General features: G+C 48.1%; 1 protein-coding gene across 1 annotated transcript in view; it reads right to left on the bottom strand.

Moving 5' to 3' along the window:
• Positions 1-14723, bottom strand: part of ank3a (ankyrin 3a) — a gene marked incomplete at both ends in the record, with an annotated part of 100056 nt that overhangs the window by 16851 nt on the left and 68482 nt on the right. The window contains 6 exons of the mRNA XM_084460299.1: positions 46-200; positions 1060-1284; positions 3587-3693; positions 4263-4313; positions 5743-5845; positions 9886-10009. Of these exons, the coding sequence (XP_084316425.1) occupies positions 46-200; positions 1060-1284; positions 3587-3693; positions 4263-4313; positions 5743-5845; positions 9886-10009 (765 nt within the window). The remainder of the gene's footprint in view (positions 1-45; positions 201-1059; positions 1285-3586; positions 3694-4262; positions 4314-5742; positions 5846-9885; positions 10010-14723) is intronic.

Here is a 14723-nt window from a genome sequence, read left to right as displayed (position 1 = left end):
GCGGCGAAAGCGCTGTGGGTGCTGAGGGAGGGAGGCCTACGGTACCTTCGTCCATCCCGTTGAGCGCGTCCAGGAGGTCCTCCTGACGGTACTCGGACTGATGCTCCTTCCAGGTGTCCCCGTTGTCGCTGCGCAGCACGATCAGCTCCCTCTCCCTCCCCCTCATCGAGCCAAAGTGGGGGATCTCCACAATCACAGGGCTGGAATACAACACAACAACAACAACAACAACGTGAAGTGCACTGTGCTGCCACTCTGTATGAATAGAACAGAATAGAATAGAATAGAATAGGATAGAATAGAACAGAACAGAACAGAATAGAACAGAACAGAAGATAACAGAACAGAACAGAACAGAATAGAATAGAATAGAATAGAATAGAATAGAATAGAATAGAATAGAATAGAATAGAATAGAATAGAATAGAATAGAAAAGTAGGATTCAAACCCAGGATTCAGACACGGGCGACCTAGATCTACAGCGGGTAGAGAGAGAGAGAGAGAGAGAGAGAGAGAAAGAGGAGAGAGAGAGGCAGAGAGAGAGAGAGAGAGAGAGGGAGAGAGAGAGGAGAGAGAGAAAGAGAGAAAGAGAGGGAGAGACAGAGAAACAAAGAGAGAGAGAGGCAGAGAGAGAGAGGGAGAGAGAGAGAGGGAGAGACAGAGAGAGAGAGACAGAGAAAGAGAGAGAGAGAGAGACAGAGAAAGAGAGAGAGAGGGAGAGAGAGAGAGAGAGAGAAAGAGAGGAGAGAGAGAGGGAGAGAGTGAGAGAGAGAGAGAGAGGCAGAGAGAGAGAGAGAGAGGAAGAGAGAGAGAGAGGAGAGAGAGAAAGAGAGGGAGAGAGAGACAGAGAAAGAGAGAGAGAGAGAGAGAGAAGAGAGAGAGACAGAGGGAGAGAGAGTGAGAGAGAGAGGGAGAGACAGAGAAAGAGAGAGAGAGAGAGAGTGAGAGAGAGAGAGAAAGATAGAGAGAGAGAGGGAGAGACAGAGAAAGAGAGAGAGAGAGAGAGAGAGAAAGAGAGAAAGAGAGAGAGAGAAAGAGAGAGAGAGACAGGGACCTACCCCAGGAACTGAGCCCCGGCGGGGCCCACCTCCACCAGCCGGCTGACCAGGCCCTCCCCCTCCACCATGGGCGGGGGGTAGGCCAGCTTGTGCCTCTTGGCCAGGCGGCAGGTGATGCGCGTGGGCGCCGTGCACTTCCTCGGGGGGATGATGATGCGCATGCCGTTGTGCCGGCTGCCCCTCATGGACCCCCCGCGGGCGTCCACCATGAAGCTGACCAGGAACCTGCCGGTGTGAAAATAGGACGTTTAGACCGGGAAAGAGGGATGGGGAGGAGAGAGAGAGAGAGAGAGAGAGAGAGAGAAACCATACCACGGACAACAAGTGAAGAGGACGATTCCCATGCTGTGACCACCATACACCCAAACACTCCGAGAGAGAGAGAGAGAGAGAGAGAGAGAGAGAGAGAGAGAGGGGGAGAGAGAGAGAGAGAGAGAGAGGGGGAGAGAGAGAGAGAGAACCGGGGGGGGGGGGGAGGGGGAGAGGCCAGAAAGACAGGAGAGCAAGAAAGAGGTGATGCTTTGAGCTCTCAAACCTGGCAGGTCTCACCTTTCACCTAAGATAGCTCAGACGCTGAAGCTGGACTCTATACACTAAAACAGTAAAGCCCTCGATGTTTAAGTTCGGGGCATTAAGGTCAAAGGTGAGACTCCTGCCAAGCTCGATGGCTCTGAAGCAGTGATCGATATTAAACACCTTCACGAATGTTTCCCCCCAGGTAGAAACTGTTATTCACTCACAGATGGGAGCATGTCTTTAATAAAGTGATTACAAAATAAATGCACGTTTGGGCGCCCTGTTAATAGCTGAACATAGCACAGATAGCTGCAGGGATGTAGTGGCGCGAAAACGATTTATTTACCCAGAATTCCTGAGCGTTTACTCTCGTCTTTTCAGCCCTCACCCAATGTTGCCTCATCTTTTTTCTCTTACCACTACATCCCTGCATTAAGGCTGTGTGTCCACCAACGAGCTGTATTTTAGAGCTGGCGCTGTTTTCTCGTTGTTTACATGGGTAATGAGCTCTAGGGCGCTTAGAGACGAGAGCTGTGTTACAAGCGCTTTTTAGCGCTACAGCGCTGTGAGCTCTAGGCTTTTTTTGCAGTTGAAAAAAGTTTTTGGGCTAGAGCGCAGGCTGTAAAAGGCTGTTCTGATGACGACAGCGGTCGGTTTTTAGCAAAACTACAGAGACAGCAAACGTTAGCACTAGCTAACATAAGCTAGCTATCTTAACCAGGTTAGTTAATCTGCAGTCTGCAAAAACACGACACTCGTTGCTAGCGTAGGTGTAAAACATCGGTAGCCTAGCCAGCTCTAAACCACAGCTATAGTGCGCTCTAAGAAGCTGTAAGCTTGGCGCTGTTCAGCTACATACAGCTTGCTGGTGGACACACAGCCTAAGCTTTTAGTATGACAAACGGTCGGTTAAATTACAATACCTTGCATTAAACAAGCTGTTGGTGTGTTCTCAAAGCCTAAATAGTTCCTTAAAGCTGTATTGACAGTATGGATGAATACATTTTCATTCTGCTAGTTAACTGGAGGTGGATGAGTTGGTACTGCATGTGACCAGCTGTCCTGAAGCACAAGGTACATTCTGTTCTTCTACAATAAGTGATGTATTTGACTCCACACATCTGTGTATTTGCCTTCCTGGTATCGTCTATGTGCTGCGCTGGACAGAGCTGCCCTTAGAGGCCTGTGGGGGCGGGGCTTTGTACTGTATGTACAGTCAGATGGCACCTCGGTGAGATAAACCCAAACGCATGGCTACTACATACTACCAGACAGCACACATGGGACGAGCACAGAGAGAGAGAGAGAGAGAGAGAGAGAGAGAGAGAGAAAGTGGAAGTGTGACATCACTGCGACATCACGGTGACATCACCGTGACACAATCATCACCTGGAGTCATATTGAGGGAGCGGGGAGGACAAGCTGCAAAATGAAGAACCAAAACAATGCAGAAAGCAAACAAACAAACAGACCTAGATTTAGTATCAGAGAACAATCAATATGTTTTTCTCAAGATTTTGCCACGTAGGGCGAAAAGAGAGGACGAGAAAGAGATGGGGGCTGGAATTAAAGAAAAACAGAAAACGAAAGGTATTGGGAAAACAGTGAAAAACAATAAACAGCATTTGGCATAAAAGTTCAATCGAAAGATGAACGATAAATGAAGGAACGTGGAACAAAATGTGAGACTTGTCAGATCCTGTAGGTACTCCATCACTATGCATTTCACCTGGCAGTGCGCCAACACAAGAGTACTCATTTGAATGAGCACAGTTCAATTTTACGACAATGATTATTCTGCATTCAAACTACATATCCAGATTAGATCATTTTACCCAAATCCATCATACTAAGCCAGGTCATGTATTTTCCTACTGCTTGCCAGGAAGCACATCCTAAATAAGCAAGCTAGAAGGTGCATATTTCCTCAGTACAACTAAGACTTTGCTTCTGCACATCCCTAATCTGACCCCAGACCAGCGTCCAGGGGTGGACGGCGCAGAGCTCGTACCCGGAGTGGATGGGGCTGGACACGGCGTTGCTGTGGTCCATGGTGTCGGGGGTCCAGCTGTAACGCCTCAGGCACTCGGAGTTGTGGTCCCGCGTCACCGCCAGGTGCTGAGAGGGGCGGAGCCAAAGAGGAGAGGAGGTCGAGAAAAAAGATGGAGGACGAGAGGAGGAGGAGGAGGAGAGGGGGGTCAATTATTAGGGAGATACGATGGGTTTCTCCATGAAAGCCAATCCTGAGCCGTAGTGAGATACGTAGATCTATGAGCTGATGACTTCATACCACCGGCGAGCCACATGATGTACAACAGGACACATAAAATCACTCACGTAAATATGTTTCGCTCATCTGGAAATGACCTAATAAATTAAATGAAGCTTGCGCGGGATGGACCACTGAGAAGCAATGGCAAATATCCAAATGAAACAGTCATTTTGTTTGTCTGAATATGAATCATGGGAATTCTTGGCAACGTGGGGAAACGTGGGAAAATACACGATGACTCTTCACCACCCGGAGACCGGCACCAGCGAATGAAATGAGAACTTCTGAGTACAAACAAACAAACAAACAAACAAACTGAACTGGAACCGTGGGATGAAGAGAGTGAACCAAATGTTTTTTTTTCCTCAGAAAAATATGGCGTATGATGAGGAAACCATCCATTGACGTGTAATACCTTATTGAGAGGGTCAATCAAGTAGGAAATGTCTTTACAGACACTCGGGAGCTTTTAGAGAGAAGAGACACAGATCAGACGTTGAGTACTAGTAGGAGATATCTCAAACATCAGATGGACAGTTAAAAAACACTTAATGTCACCTTCAGAAAAGTGATTAAGTACTTATATGAGGTTATCTCTCTCAGGAATGTACTAGCCCAGGGCTTAGTTTATGGCTAGCAACTCAAAATAGAATCAAGTTTCAGTTACGTTGTCCCCCAGTGTCTCTTAGTGGGAAAATAGCATCACAAAGACTTCCATACTAGCGGATCTGATTGGGGCCAAAACATTGTTGGATACCGGGGATACTATGACAGCATAAAACGGTCCACAAAGCTTCTCCTATCTTCTCCGTGGACGTCTCTGGACATGCAGTGTGTGAACAATCGCTAAAGGTCTGATAAATCCTCTTGAGCAACCAGGTGGGGAGAAATATTCGTTTTTACATGAGATTTAAAAAAAACATTTCACAACACAAGTGTTGCAATATTATCCATCATCCAAAATAACATTGGTGAATACACTGCAGAAAGCAGCTTGCATTGCAGAAGATATCAATAGAGTTAGCCAAGTGCAACTTTATGCCATCTATACTCTATACTGTACATCTTTGGGGATGGATCGGTTGAACTTGAGGTGACGTTCCAAACTGCGTTAAAAGCACACAAGGTTTCTGTTCCAGGTTTAGCTCCTGAATCCTGACCACGAAGACATGTTCTTGGACAAACCTAGCTGTGTGGTTTTCCCAGGAAAGCTGGAGAGAGTTTAGAGGCGTCGGCGTCTGAATAAGCTCTCAGAGTCCGTGTCGTAACACAAACATTCAGTCCAGAGCGCGTCTCATAAACCTGAACAAGTATAAACAATCCCAAAACGGGCGTTGAAACAGAAACTATGCTCTTAATACGAGGTGGACCAAACCCTCAAAACGCAGGCCTGTTTCCTGAAGTTCCGTCATCCATCTACCCTTCTATTTCAGTCACACAACATCCACCAAACAAACTGAGAAGAGACGAGAGAACGAGAGAAACAGGTAGAGAGCTGACTGAGAAGAATGAGGCAAGACAATTCAATGAGAGAGAGAGAGAAGGGGGAGTCCGAATAAAAGAAAGGAAGGAAGGAAGGGAAGGAAGGAAGGAAGGAAGGAAGGAAAGGAAAGAAAGGAAGGAAGGAAGGAAGGAAGGAAGGAAGGAAGGAAGGAAGGAAGGAAAGAAAGGAAGGAAGGAAGGAAGGAAGGAAAGGAAGGAAGGAAGGAAGGAAGGAAGGAAGGAAGGAAGGAAGGAAGGAAGGAAGGAAGGAAGGAAGGAAGGAAGGAAGGAAGGAAGGAAGGAAGGAAGGAAGGAAGGAAGGAAGGAAGGAAGGAAGAAAGAAAGAAAGATGGAGAGAAACACAGACCAGACAGAGGAGAAACCAGGCGAGGGGAGGCGGGTGGAACACCTACCGTGTCCTTGGTGGGGGCGAGGATCTCCTCGATCATCATGCTGTCCCGGGCGTACGAGCTGCGGTTGAGGGTGTTGGACCTGTCCGAGCTGAAGGAGCGGAGGCTACATGTTACCACGCAAAGCGACGCGCGACAACAAGCGACGGAGAGGCGGGAGGGCAGAACAAAACAAGAGAAGAAGAACCCGTTACTACGTGATGCGACCTCCAGGGAGCTACTCAGCTGAGAGAACGCAGGGAGAGAAAGGTCCCACAGCCGAGGACAGAGAGATAGACGGACAGGAGTTATTACTCAGAGATGGAAATGAGAGTGAGGTCAGTGTTTATACAGAGAGAGAGAGAGAGAGAGAGAGAGAGAGAGAGAGAGAGAGAGAGAGAGAGAGAGAGAGAGAGAGAGGTGAGTGGTAAGTAAGAGTGTTAGGTGTTTATCACGAACACAGATGTGAGAGTCTGATTTAATGTTCCATGTACAGTACAGGAACTAAACTAACCTTCTGAAATATCAAGACTATAAACTGGAGAGTGGCATGGCCAGTGATCTATTTAGCGTTCAATCAATTCAATAACGTAAGCCAAGATTAGCTGGATCTGCTTAGTCGAATAAGCGCATAGCTCGAAGATTACGTCCCTCTCTCTCTCTCTCTCTCTCTCTCTGTGTCTGTCTCTCGCCCTCTGTCTTGCGGCATTCGACCGTGTACCGTTGTGTGGTGACGTTCGTCTGTTTTTGCTGAGAGACGCACGCTGACTGAATGCAGCAGCTCCTGCTCTGGGATTTCACACGGTTCTCTCGCTCGGGTCTTTGAAACAATGCAGCCCCAGAGAGTAGAAATACTGTAGTCCCTTCAAAAGAGACGTGTGACTGCACTGTAGTGCATGTGAATCTACAGTATGTGCGTGTGTGTGTGTGTGTGCGCAGCGAGAGAGAGTGAGAGGGGGGGAACTGCAGAGCTCAGCGAGTTTGAGCGGGCATGCTATTCAGCATAGAGAAGGCCTTTATTCAGCATTGCCATCGCCAGAAGTTACTAAGCAACTCTACAAAGCCTGAATGGACCGGCACCACAGCTGAACTCTAGACACATTCTGTCTATTGCTTTGCCTGCGTTAAACCACCCCCCCCCCCAACTGCTCTCTTCCGTTCCATTTCTCCCTCTCGTTCTTTCTCTCTTTCTTTCTTCATTTTTACTTTCCTTGGCTCGCCCCCCTCCCTCTTGCCGAGTCAAATCCAAATTGTGCAGTTTTACATTTTAGAAAACACGTGACTGAACTATGCCCTTCTTTTCAAGTGTCTTCCTCTTCGTTTCCACGCTTTGCCAACTTCACCTCCTTCGCTCATCCTCTCTTTCTCCTCCCCGCCTCCATCCCTCTCTCTCATGGTCTGTCTTTTCCCCTCATCTCTTATTTATCTGCTTTTCAGTGCCCCGTGTTCCCCCTCCGCACCCCTCACTTCTCTCTCTCTCCCTCTCTCCCTCTCTCTCTCTCTCTCTCTCTCTCCCTCTCCCTCTCCCCCTCTGTACAGCCCACATTTTAGCACAGAGGTAGCGTCATTTGATCCAGAGAAAGAGTACATATTTGCACTCTTATCGGCATCGGCTTAAAGAGCTGATTGGGGTCTCTCTGTCATCAGATAGAGCCAAGGTGAGCAGCGTGTGTGCGTGCGTGCGTGCGTGCGTGTGTGTGTGTGTGTGTGTGTCTGTCTGTCTGTCTGTCTGTCTGTCTGTCTGTCTGTCCTCCAACAGCCTGACCACACTGGTCATCGTGGAATTCAAGTAAAAGACAAATCAAGTCTTTCTTTGGCCTTGTCCTTTGGTTTCTCTCAGTTCTGCATTCCAGAATGGGTCAAATTAGATCCACAGGATGTTTTGAGGGAGCAATACACTCCCAATCTTTTTAAAGGTTCAATTCAATGTTTTAGAGAGATTGGTTAAGGATTGGAGTGTGTATGCGAGGTCACTTATTGATCCCTGGAAGTTACATTCGTGGCACAAACACAAACAATATGGGACCGTGCCACCATGATCCACGCCAAAACAAAACCAAGGCTAATCGAACACAACCCAAACCTGTGATCGCATCCCAACAGAAAACCAGAGCCTTTATTTTCTCTAAAGCTGCTCCTACTCACGATGTAATGTTAATACTGGCTACTTCATATCCTTTGCAACATAATGAGGGGTTTGTATGGGCGGATGAGGAAATATGGTGAAAAACATTGGGCCGGCTTGAAATATGTTTCTCTAAATAGACAGGTGACACAAACGTAGACCACACAGGGAGTGGAGATGGGGTCACGACTCACGAGGGAGGGGGGAGGTCAGGGGGGCGGGTTTTGGGGTCAGGGGCGAGGGCAGGGGGGGTGGTAGAGGGACTAGACCTACTGCTCTTACCTGATCCTAGGGCTAGAGTGAGACCCGGAGCACCAGAAGAGGAAACGAGGAGGAAAAACAGGAGAGGGTGAAAAAAGCAAAGAAAGAATTTTTGGAAGTCGTCAAAGCTGAGTCGCTGTGGGATTTTTTTCTCAGTTCGTATGACATTGATGCTGCGCTTTTGCATGAGTTGTGCTTCGAGACTGGGTGTCAGTTTGTATGAGTATGCATGGTGTGTGTGTGTGTGTGTGTGTGTGTGTGTGTGTGTGTGTGTCTGTAGGTGTTATTGTAAGTCGCTTTGGATAAAAGCCTCTGCTACAGTAAATAACTGTAATGTAATGTAATGCACACATGCATGATAGTGTGTGTGTGTGTGTGTGTGTGTGTGTGTGTGTGTGTGTGTGTGTGTGTGTGTGTGTGTGTGTGTGTGTGTGCGTCCCAGTCGGAAAAGCAAACCATGCAAGGCCGATGTCATAAACAGAAAGGTAAGGAAAAGAAAGCAGTTGCTCAGCGTCATACTCATTAATCAATAACATAATTAACCACATTTATACAGCACTGCATTCATAGCCCTGAAAACAGCCATGTCAGCCATTTCAACAAACACTACACTGATTATGAATACAAGTGTAGTTAGTTACATCATACAATAACAGCATTCTATATAAACGATTGTCACAGTTGAAGACTATAGCCAACAATGCACTTTTCATTCATCTGATGAAGAGAGTCAAACAGACATAATGTGTTATAATAATGTGTTATAGCCTAAACCAACATCTGAAAACTTTTCAACCGACAAAAGCAACACAAACTCAACTACACGGCTCACCGAAATGTAAGAGCTGAAAAGTGACACCCCAGTGACATCCATTAGTGTCAACTGTGCCTATTATCTACAGCTTTCATGATGTGTCAAACAGCGCTTATGTTTGTTTGCTCCGCTGTTTGCTGCTGTTATCTCCGCTTCCTGGCTCCGCTGTTGCCTTTAGTCATTCGAGCATCTCCGCGCGGCTGCCAGCTGCCAAGGACGCCACAATGGACAGCCAATGATGTGCTGCCAGCCACACAATAACTCCTCTAACGTGGTGATGTATTTTCACTGGAGCTCGCCTTGTTCTTCCACTGGGTTCTCTTTTGAATTCTATACAGTCCACAAACGGGGTTTGACATTAACGTAGTGTCGCTTATAATGATAGTGTGTGGCCGAATGGAGAGCAGTTGAGGCCGAATAAGAGCAGTGTGTCAAAACTTGTTTACTAATTGTTACTGAAGCTCTTTCTAGGGAAGACAAAATGCTGAATCATACTGTATTGTCGGTCGGGCTCTATTATTGAATGGCAGCGTTCCTGATGTTTTTAGAGTGCCTGTGACCAGAGGCGGGGATCCTGGGGGGGTCAGGGGGGACATGTCTCCCCCCAATATTTGAGATCATTAAAATTGTCCCCCCCCACACACACACATTTAGATTGGGGTAGTGGCATTCAAATGACCATACAGACGCGTAGGAAGATGCCCCCCCCAAAAAAATACTCTTGCAAAATGTCAATGTAAATGTCCCCCCTAAAGTTGGGATACAGATCCCCGCCACTGCCTGTGAAGTTGTGTAAAGGACACTTCCTCTTGGTTTGAAAGCAACTAGCCACACACACTATATATGAGAAGGAGATATAAAATAAACCCGGGTAGCCTATGGGTTGAACAACCAGGGTGACAATGACTGACCTCAGCGACCCTCGCTCAGGCGCACTAAGTGGCCCGGGGGTCCTGACTCCTGTTACCTTGCCGAGCGAGCTCCGATGCTGAAGCCCATGTAGCCCTCCTGCGGGAGCGAGTCGTCCCCCAACTCCTTGAGATCCTGAGGCCGCAAGTATTTGTCAGTGTCGCCGGTCATCGCATCCTCACCTGGGGGGAAAAGTCGCCCTGTTACTTCAATGACAATCAGAGGGCCGAGAGTGGCGGCACTCCTGGAAAAAAAATACCCCGGTACCGGGGGTTGCCAGGTTCATTAAAGGCCACCTGGATTATACATCATTCATAAGCATCACCCTTGTGGGCTAGACTAGGCTACTGTACGGTAGCCACCACCGCACCGGGCCAGTACACAACTTTTCTTTGTCTATCATAGCACAGCAATAAACCAGCATCATGCGCATCTTGATATGAGATCTCTCAGAGGTTAAAAGATATAACTCAATTTAATAAAAGGACATCCCCTTGGAGACAGCGCAGCAGCACAGCCTCCTTGCGGTAGCTCCATAAAAAAACCCAACGCAGTTTAGCACACAAGGCAAAGCGAGAGGGGGTTAAAAGCTCTGGTTCTACAGCGAGAAAAGCGCTTCGAAGCGAAAGGGCACCTCGTTTCCCGGGACGAAAAACAACCCGTTGGTCTGTACCCCTCCGATGTTCCCCCTTCTCCCTCATGTTCCTCCTGCACCGCTTCAGAGCTGCACCGCAGCCCCTCCCCCGGCAGTCCTAGCTCGGATACTGCAGCTCTCCACCTCGGATGGGAACACTGTCGCTAAAGCTGTTTGCTATTAAAACGCTGCTCAACTCGTTCTGCGTAGTCTATAGGTCTACTGATACGCCTCCTACTAATACGAAACTATAGTGATCGGGGTTGTTTTTTTATGCAGCACCGATCTATAACGTCATGATAAATTGGTCTCTTCGTCTCTTTCTCTCTCTCTCTGTCTGTCTCTCTCTCTCTCTCTCTCTGTCTGTCTCTCTCTCTCTCCCGCCTCAGCCAGAGTGCATAATTCGATCACACAGTTCAGCATTCCCCCTCAAATAAGAAATTGATCTATGCACCAAAATATAGCCCCAATAATAAAAAAAATATTGTAACTTACATAGAAGGCCTAAAGCAGCCATACCAATCACCACACGTTATTTCCGTTCAAGTCAATATTCCAATAATCCACAAAACGGTTCACTTCCCCCTACTAATTCCAGAGATAGATCAGGTATGAATAAATCCCATTCAGTCATGTGGGTGTCGATAAAACCCGAAGTTGCCTCGTTCGGTACGGCGGTCCTGTCATCCAAGCTGTCCGGTTGGGATACTGGAACCGCACTGTTGTTCAAGCTACTGCAGGGGCGGAACGCACCGCCGCCTCCGGTCGCACTCCTGCAACTAAGTTCAAACTATGCGGAGCTCTCACGACAGAGCGCATCGCTGAGCGGAAAAAGTCACCATCTGAAATTGATGGAGAGAGCGACCGTTTCCTGCTAATGCTTCGTAGGCGGCTCAGCGAAAGCTCATCTCATTGGATTTGAGTCCTCGGCATCACCGACATGCGACCTCGCCGGTTGATTGGCAGCGGGAGGGAGGCTCGCACAGATGAATGTTTGGGGTTCTCTAGGCTCGCATAATGTTTGGGGTTCTCTAGGCTCGCCCAGCTGAATGTTTGGGGTTCTCTAGGCTCGCGCAGCTGAATGTTTGGGGTTCTCTAGGCTCGCCCAGCTGAATGTTTGGGGTTCTCTAGGCTCGCGCAGCTGAATGGTTGGGGTTCTCTAGGCTCGCGCAGCTGAATGGTTGGGGTTCTCTAGGCTCGCGCAGATGAATGTTTGGGGTTCTCTAGGCTCGCGCAGCTGAATGTTTGGGGTTCTCTAGGCTCGCGCAGCTGAATGTTTGGGGTTCTCTAGGCTCGCGCAGCTGAATGTTTGGGGTTCTCTAGGCTCGCGCAGCTGAATGTTTGGGGTTCTCTAGGCTCGCGCAGCTGAATGTTTGGGGTTCTATAGGCTCGCGCAGCTGAATGTTTGGGGTTCTCTGCTCGCGCAGCTGAATGTTTGGGGTTCTCTAGGCTCGCGCAGCTGAATGTTTGGGGTTCTCTAGGCTCGCGCAGCTGAATGTTTGGGGTTCTCTAGGCTCGCGCAGCTGAATGTTTGGGGTTCTATAGGCTCGCGCAGCTGAATGTTTGGGGTTCTCTGCTCGCGCAGCTGAATGTTTGGGGTTCTCTAGGCTCGCGCAGCTGAATGTTTGGGGTTCTCTAGGCGAGCGCAGCTGAATGTTTGGGGTTCTCTAGGCTCGCGCAGCTGAATGTTTGGGGTTCTCTAGGCGAGCGCAGCTGAATGTTTGGGGTTCTCTAGGCTCGCGCAGCTGAATGTTTGGGGTTCTCTAGGCTCGCGCAGCTGAATGTTTGGGGTTCTCTAGGCTCGCGCAGCTGAATGTTTGGGGTTCTCTAGGCTCGCGCAGCTGAATGTTTGGGGTTCTCTAGGCTCGCGCAGCTGAATGTTTGGGGTTCTCTAGGCGAGCGCAGCTGAATGTTTGGGGTTCTCTAGGCGAGCGCAGCTGAATGTTTGGGGTTCTCTAGGCTCGCGCAGCTGAATGTTTGGGGTTCTCTAGGCTCGCGCAGATGAATGTTTGGGGTTCTCTAGGCTCGCGCAGCTGAATGTTTGGGGTTCTCTAGGCTCGCGCAGCTGAATGTTTGGTCGTCTCTAGGCTCGCGCAGCTGAATGTTTGGGGTTCTCTAGGCTCGCGCAGCTGAATGTTTGGGGTTCTCTAGGCTCGCGCAGCTGAATGTTTGGGGTTCTCTAGGCTCGCGCAGCTGAATGTTTGGGGTTCTCTAGGCGAGCGCGGTAACGTCCATCCGATGGCGCCTAATCCAAAATGTAAACAAAAGTCTTCTCTGTATAGGACAGACTCTGAGGAAAGTCACTGAAGGGAGAGTTTTGATAGACAGCCTTCTGGAATACGTCTCATGAGGAGGAGGGTGGTTCCCTTGGAGCCGTGTGTGTGTGTGTGTGTGTGTTTGTGTGTGTGTGTGTGTGTGTGTGTGTGTGTGTGTGTGTGTGTGTGTGTGGTGTGTGTGTGTGTGGGGGGGGGGGGGGGGGGGTAGGACGATTCCAAGGGCCTTGCACTGACAGGGGCCCCCATAAACCTTTTTTTATTTATTTATTATAAGGCCAAGGCTTGGGGAACCCAATATTATATTCTTTCATAGGGCCCATAATTTCTAGCGGTGACTCTGAGGGTGAAAATATAGCAGCAGAGAGGAATCTAGCTGCATTTCAAAAGGTTGGACAAAAACACAACCCCTGGAAAAGTGAGGATGCTCCTTTATAAACATATTTACGTAGATATATTTACAGTCAGCCAGCTAATTGAATGAACCACTGACGAGGTGCAATAGCAGCCTAAAGTTCCAGCATTCGCTAGAACAACGTTCAGATACAGTGCTCCAGTGTCACAAACAAATAAAAGAAAATGGAGCCGTCTACGTGTGTAGAGAGAGGACCAGCCCACCAATTCGTATAGTGAGCAATGATGGGCAAGTGAATTAGCATTGCTATTTGCTAATAAAACGTAGGGCAGAGTGATAAAGTAGGTCCAATCTCTTTAGCTGCATGCGTACAGAATATCACCATAGTCGATTATTGATAAGAACGTTGCTTGAACCAGTTTCAATCTGGCTTTGACTGGAAAGCAACATTTATTTCTATAATAAAAGCTTAAGCTTCTTCATAGGATTATCTATATGAGTGCTGTAAGACAGTTTGTCATCCAACCAAATCCCAAGATATTTATAGGAGGAGCCTTGTTCACTGTGCTTGCCGTCAGATGTAAGGATGCTAACCTCTGGGTGGGAACGAGCCCTGGAGAAGGTCATGAATTTAGTGTTTTTTGGGCATTTAAGACCAATTTCAATTCATGTAGGGATGATTGCAGTGACTGAAAGGTGGTCTGAAGTTCTTTGACAGCACCAGAGAGGGAACACAAGAATACACCACTGGATCATCAGTGTAAAGATGCTGTTTGACAGATTGTATCCCAACAAACCCGACCGCTACGCTCTGCTACCTCAGGGCGACTGGTTGCTCCGTCACTCCGAGGCCCCTACGGTCAATCGACACGGTCACGGCTCTTCTCTGTCCTGGCCCCGCAGTGGTGGAATGAACTGCCCACTGATGTCAGGACAGCAGAGTCGCTGCCCATCTTTCGTCGCAGGCTCAAAACTCATCTCTTCAAGAAGTACTACAACAATCCTCCCTCCTAAGCACTTATTGTATTGCATTGTATTGTATTGCACTGTACTTTAGATTGGTATTCTTGCACTTTGCCTTCAGCACTAGATTATGCTCTTAGTCACTTGTTTTAGAAAGAAGATGCACTTGTGAGTTCTGGCAAGTAGTAGTACATTGGCTTTTACTACGCAATTATTGTTAGTCGCTTTGGATAAAAGCGTCTGCTAAATGACTGTAATGTAATGTAATATAACTCCCACATTTATAAATAATGAAAAAAGCACTGGCGCTAAAACTGAACCTTGAGGCACACCTCTGACACACTCAATATATACACACTGAGTTCTCTCAGCAAGATAACTTCTGAACCAATCAATAGCCCTTTCACTGAGGCCAATGTCTCTAGGCGTGGTAATGATCAATGCTCTGCTTCATCAGGGGGCAGCTGTATAGCTCAGGAGGTAGAGCGGGTCGTCCAATGATCTACGGTCGGCGGTTCGATTCCCGGCTCCTCCTGACCACATGTCGAAGCGTCCTTGGGCAAAGACACTGAACCCCAAATTGCTCCCAAAGGGCAGGCTAGCACCTTGACACCATTGATAATGAGAGGCCTTCATTGTAAAGCGCTTTGGATAAGTAAGAAAAAGTACAT

This window comes from Borostomias antarcticus, assembly GCF_949987555.1.
Source record: "Borostomias antarcticus genome assembly, chromosome: 2".
NCBI lineage: Eukaryota > Metazoa > Chordata > Actinopteri > Stomiiformes > Stomiidae > Borostomias > Borostomias antarcticus.
The sequence above is the reverse complement of the archived record's forward strand: the minus strand, read 5'-3'. Positions and strand labels throughout refer to the sequence as shown.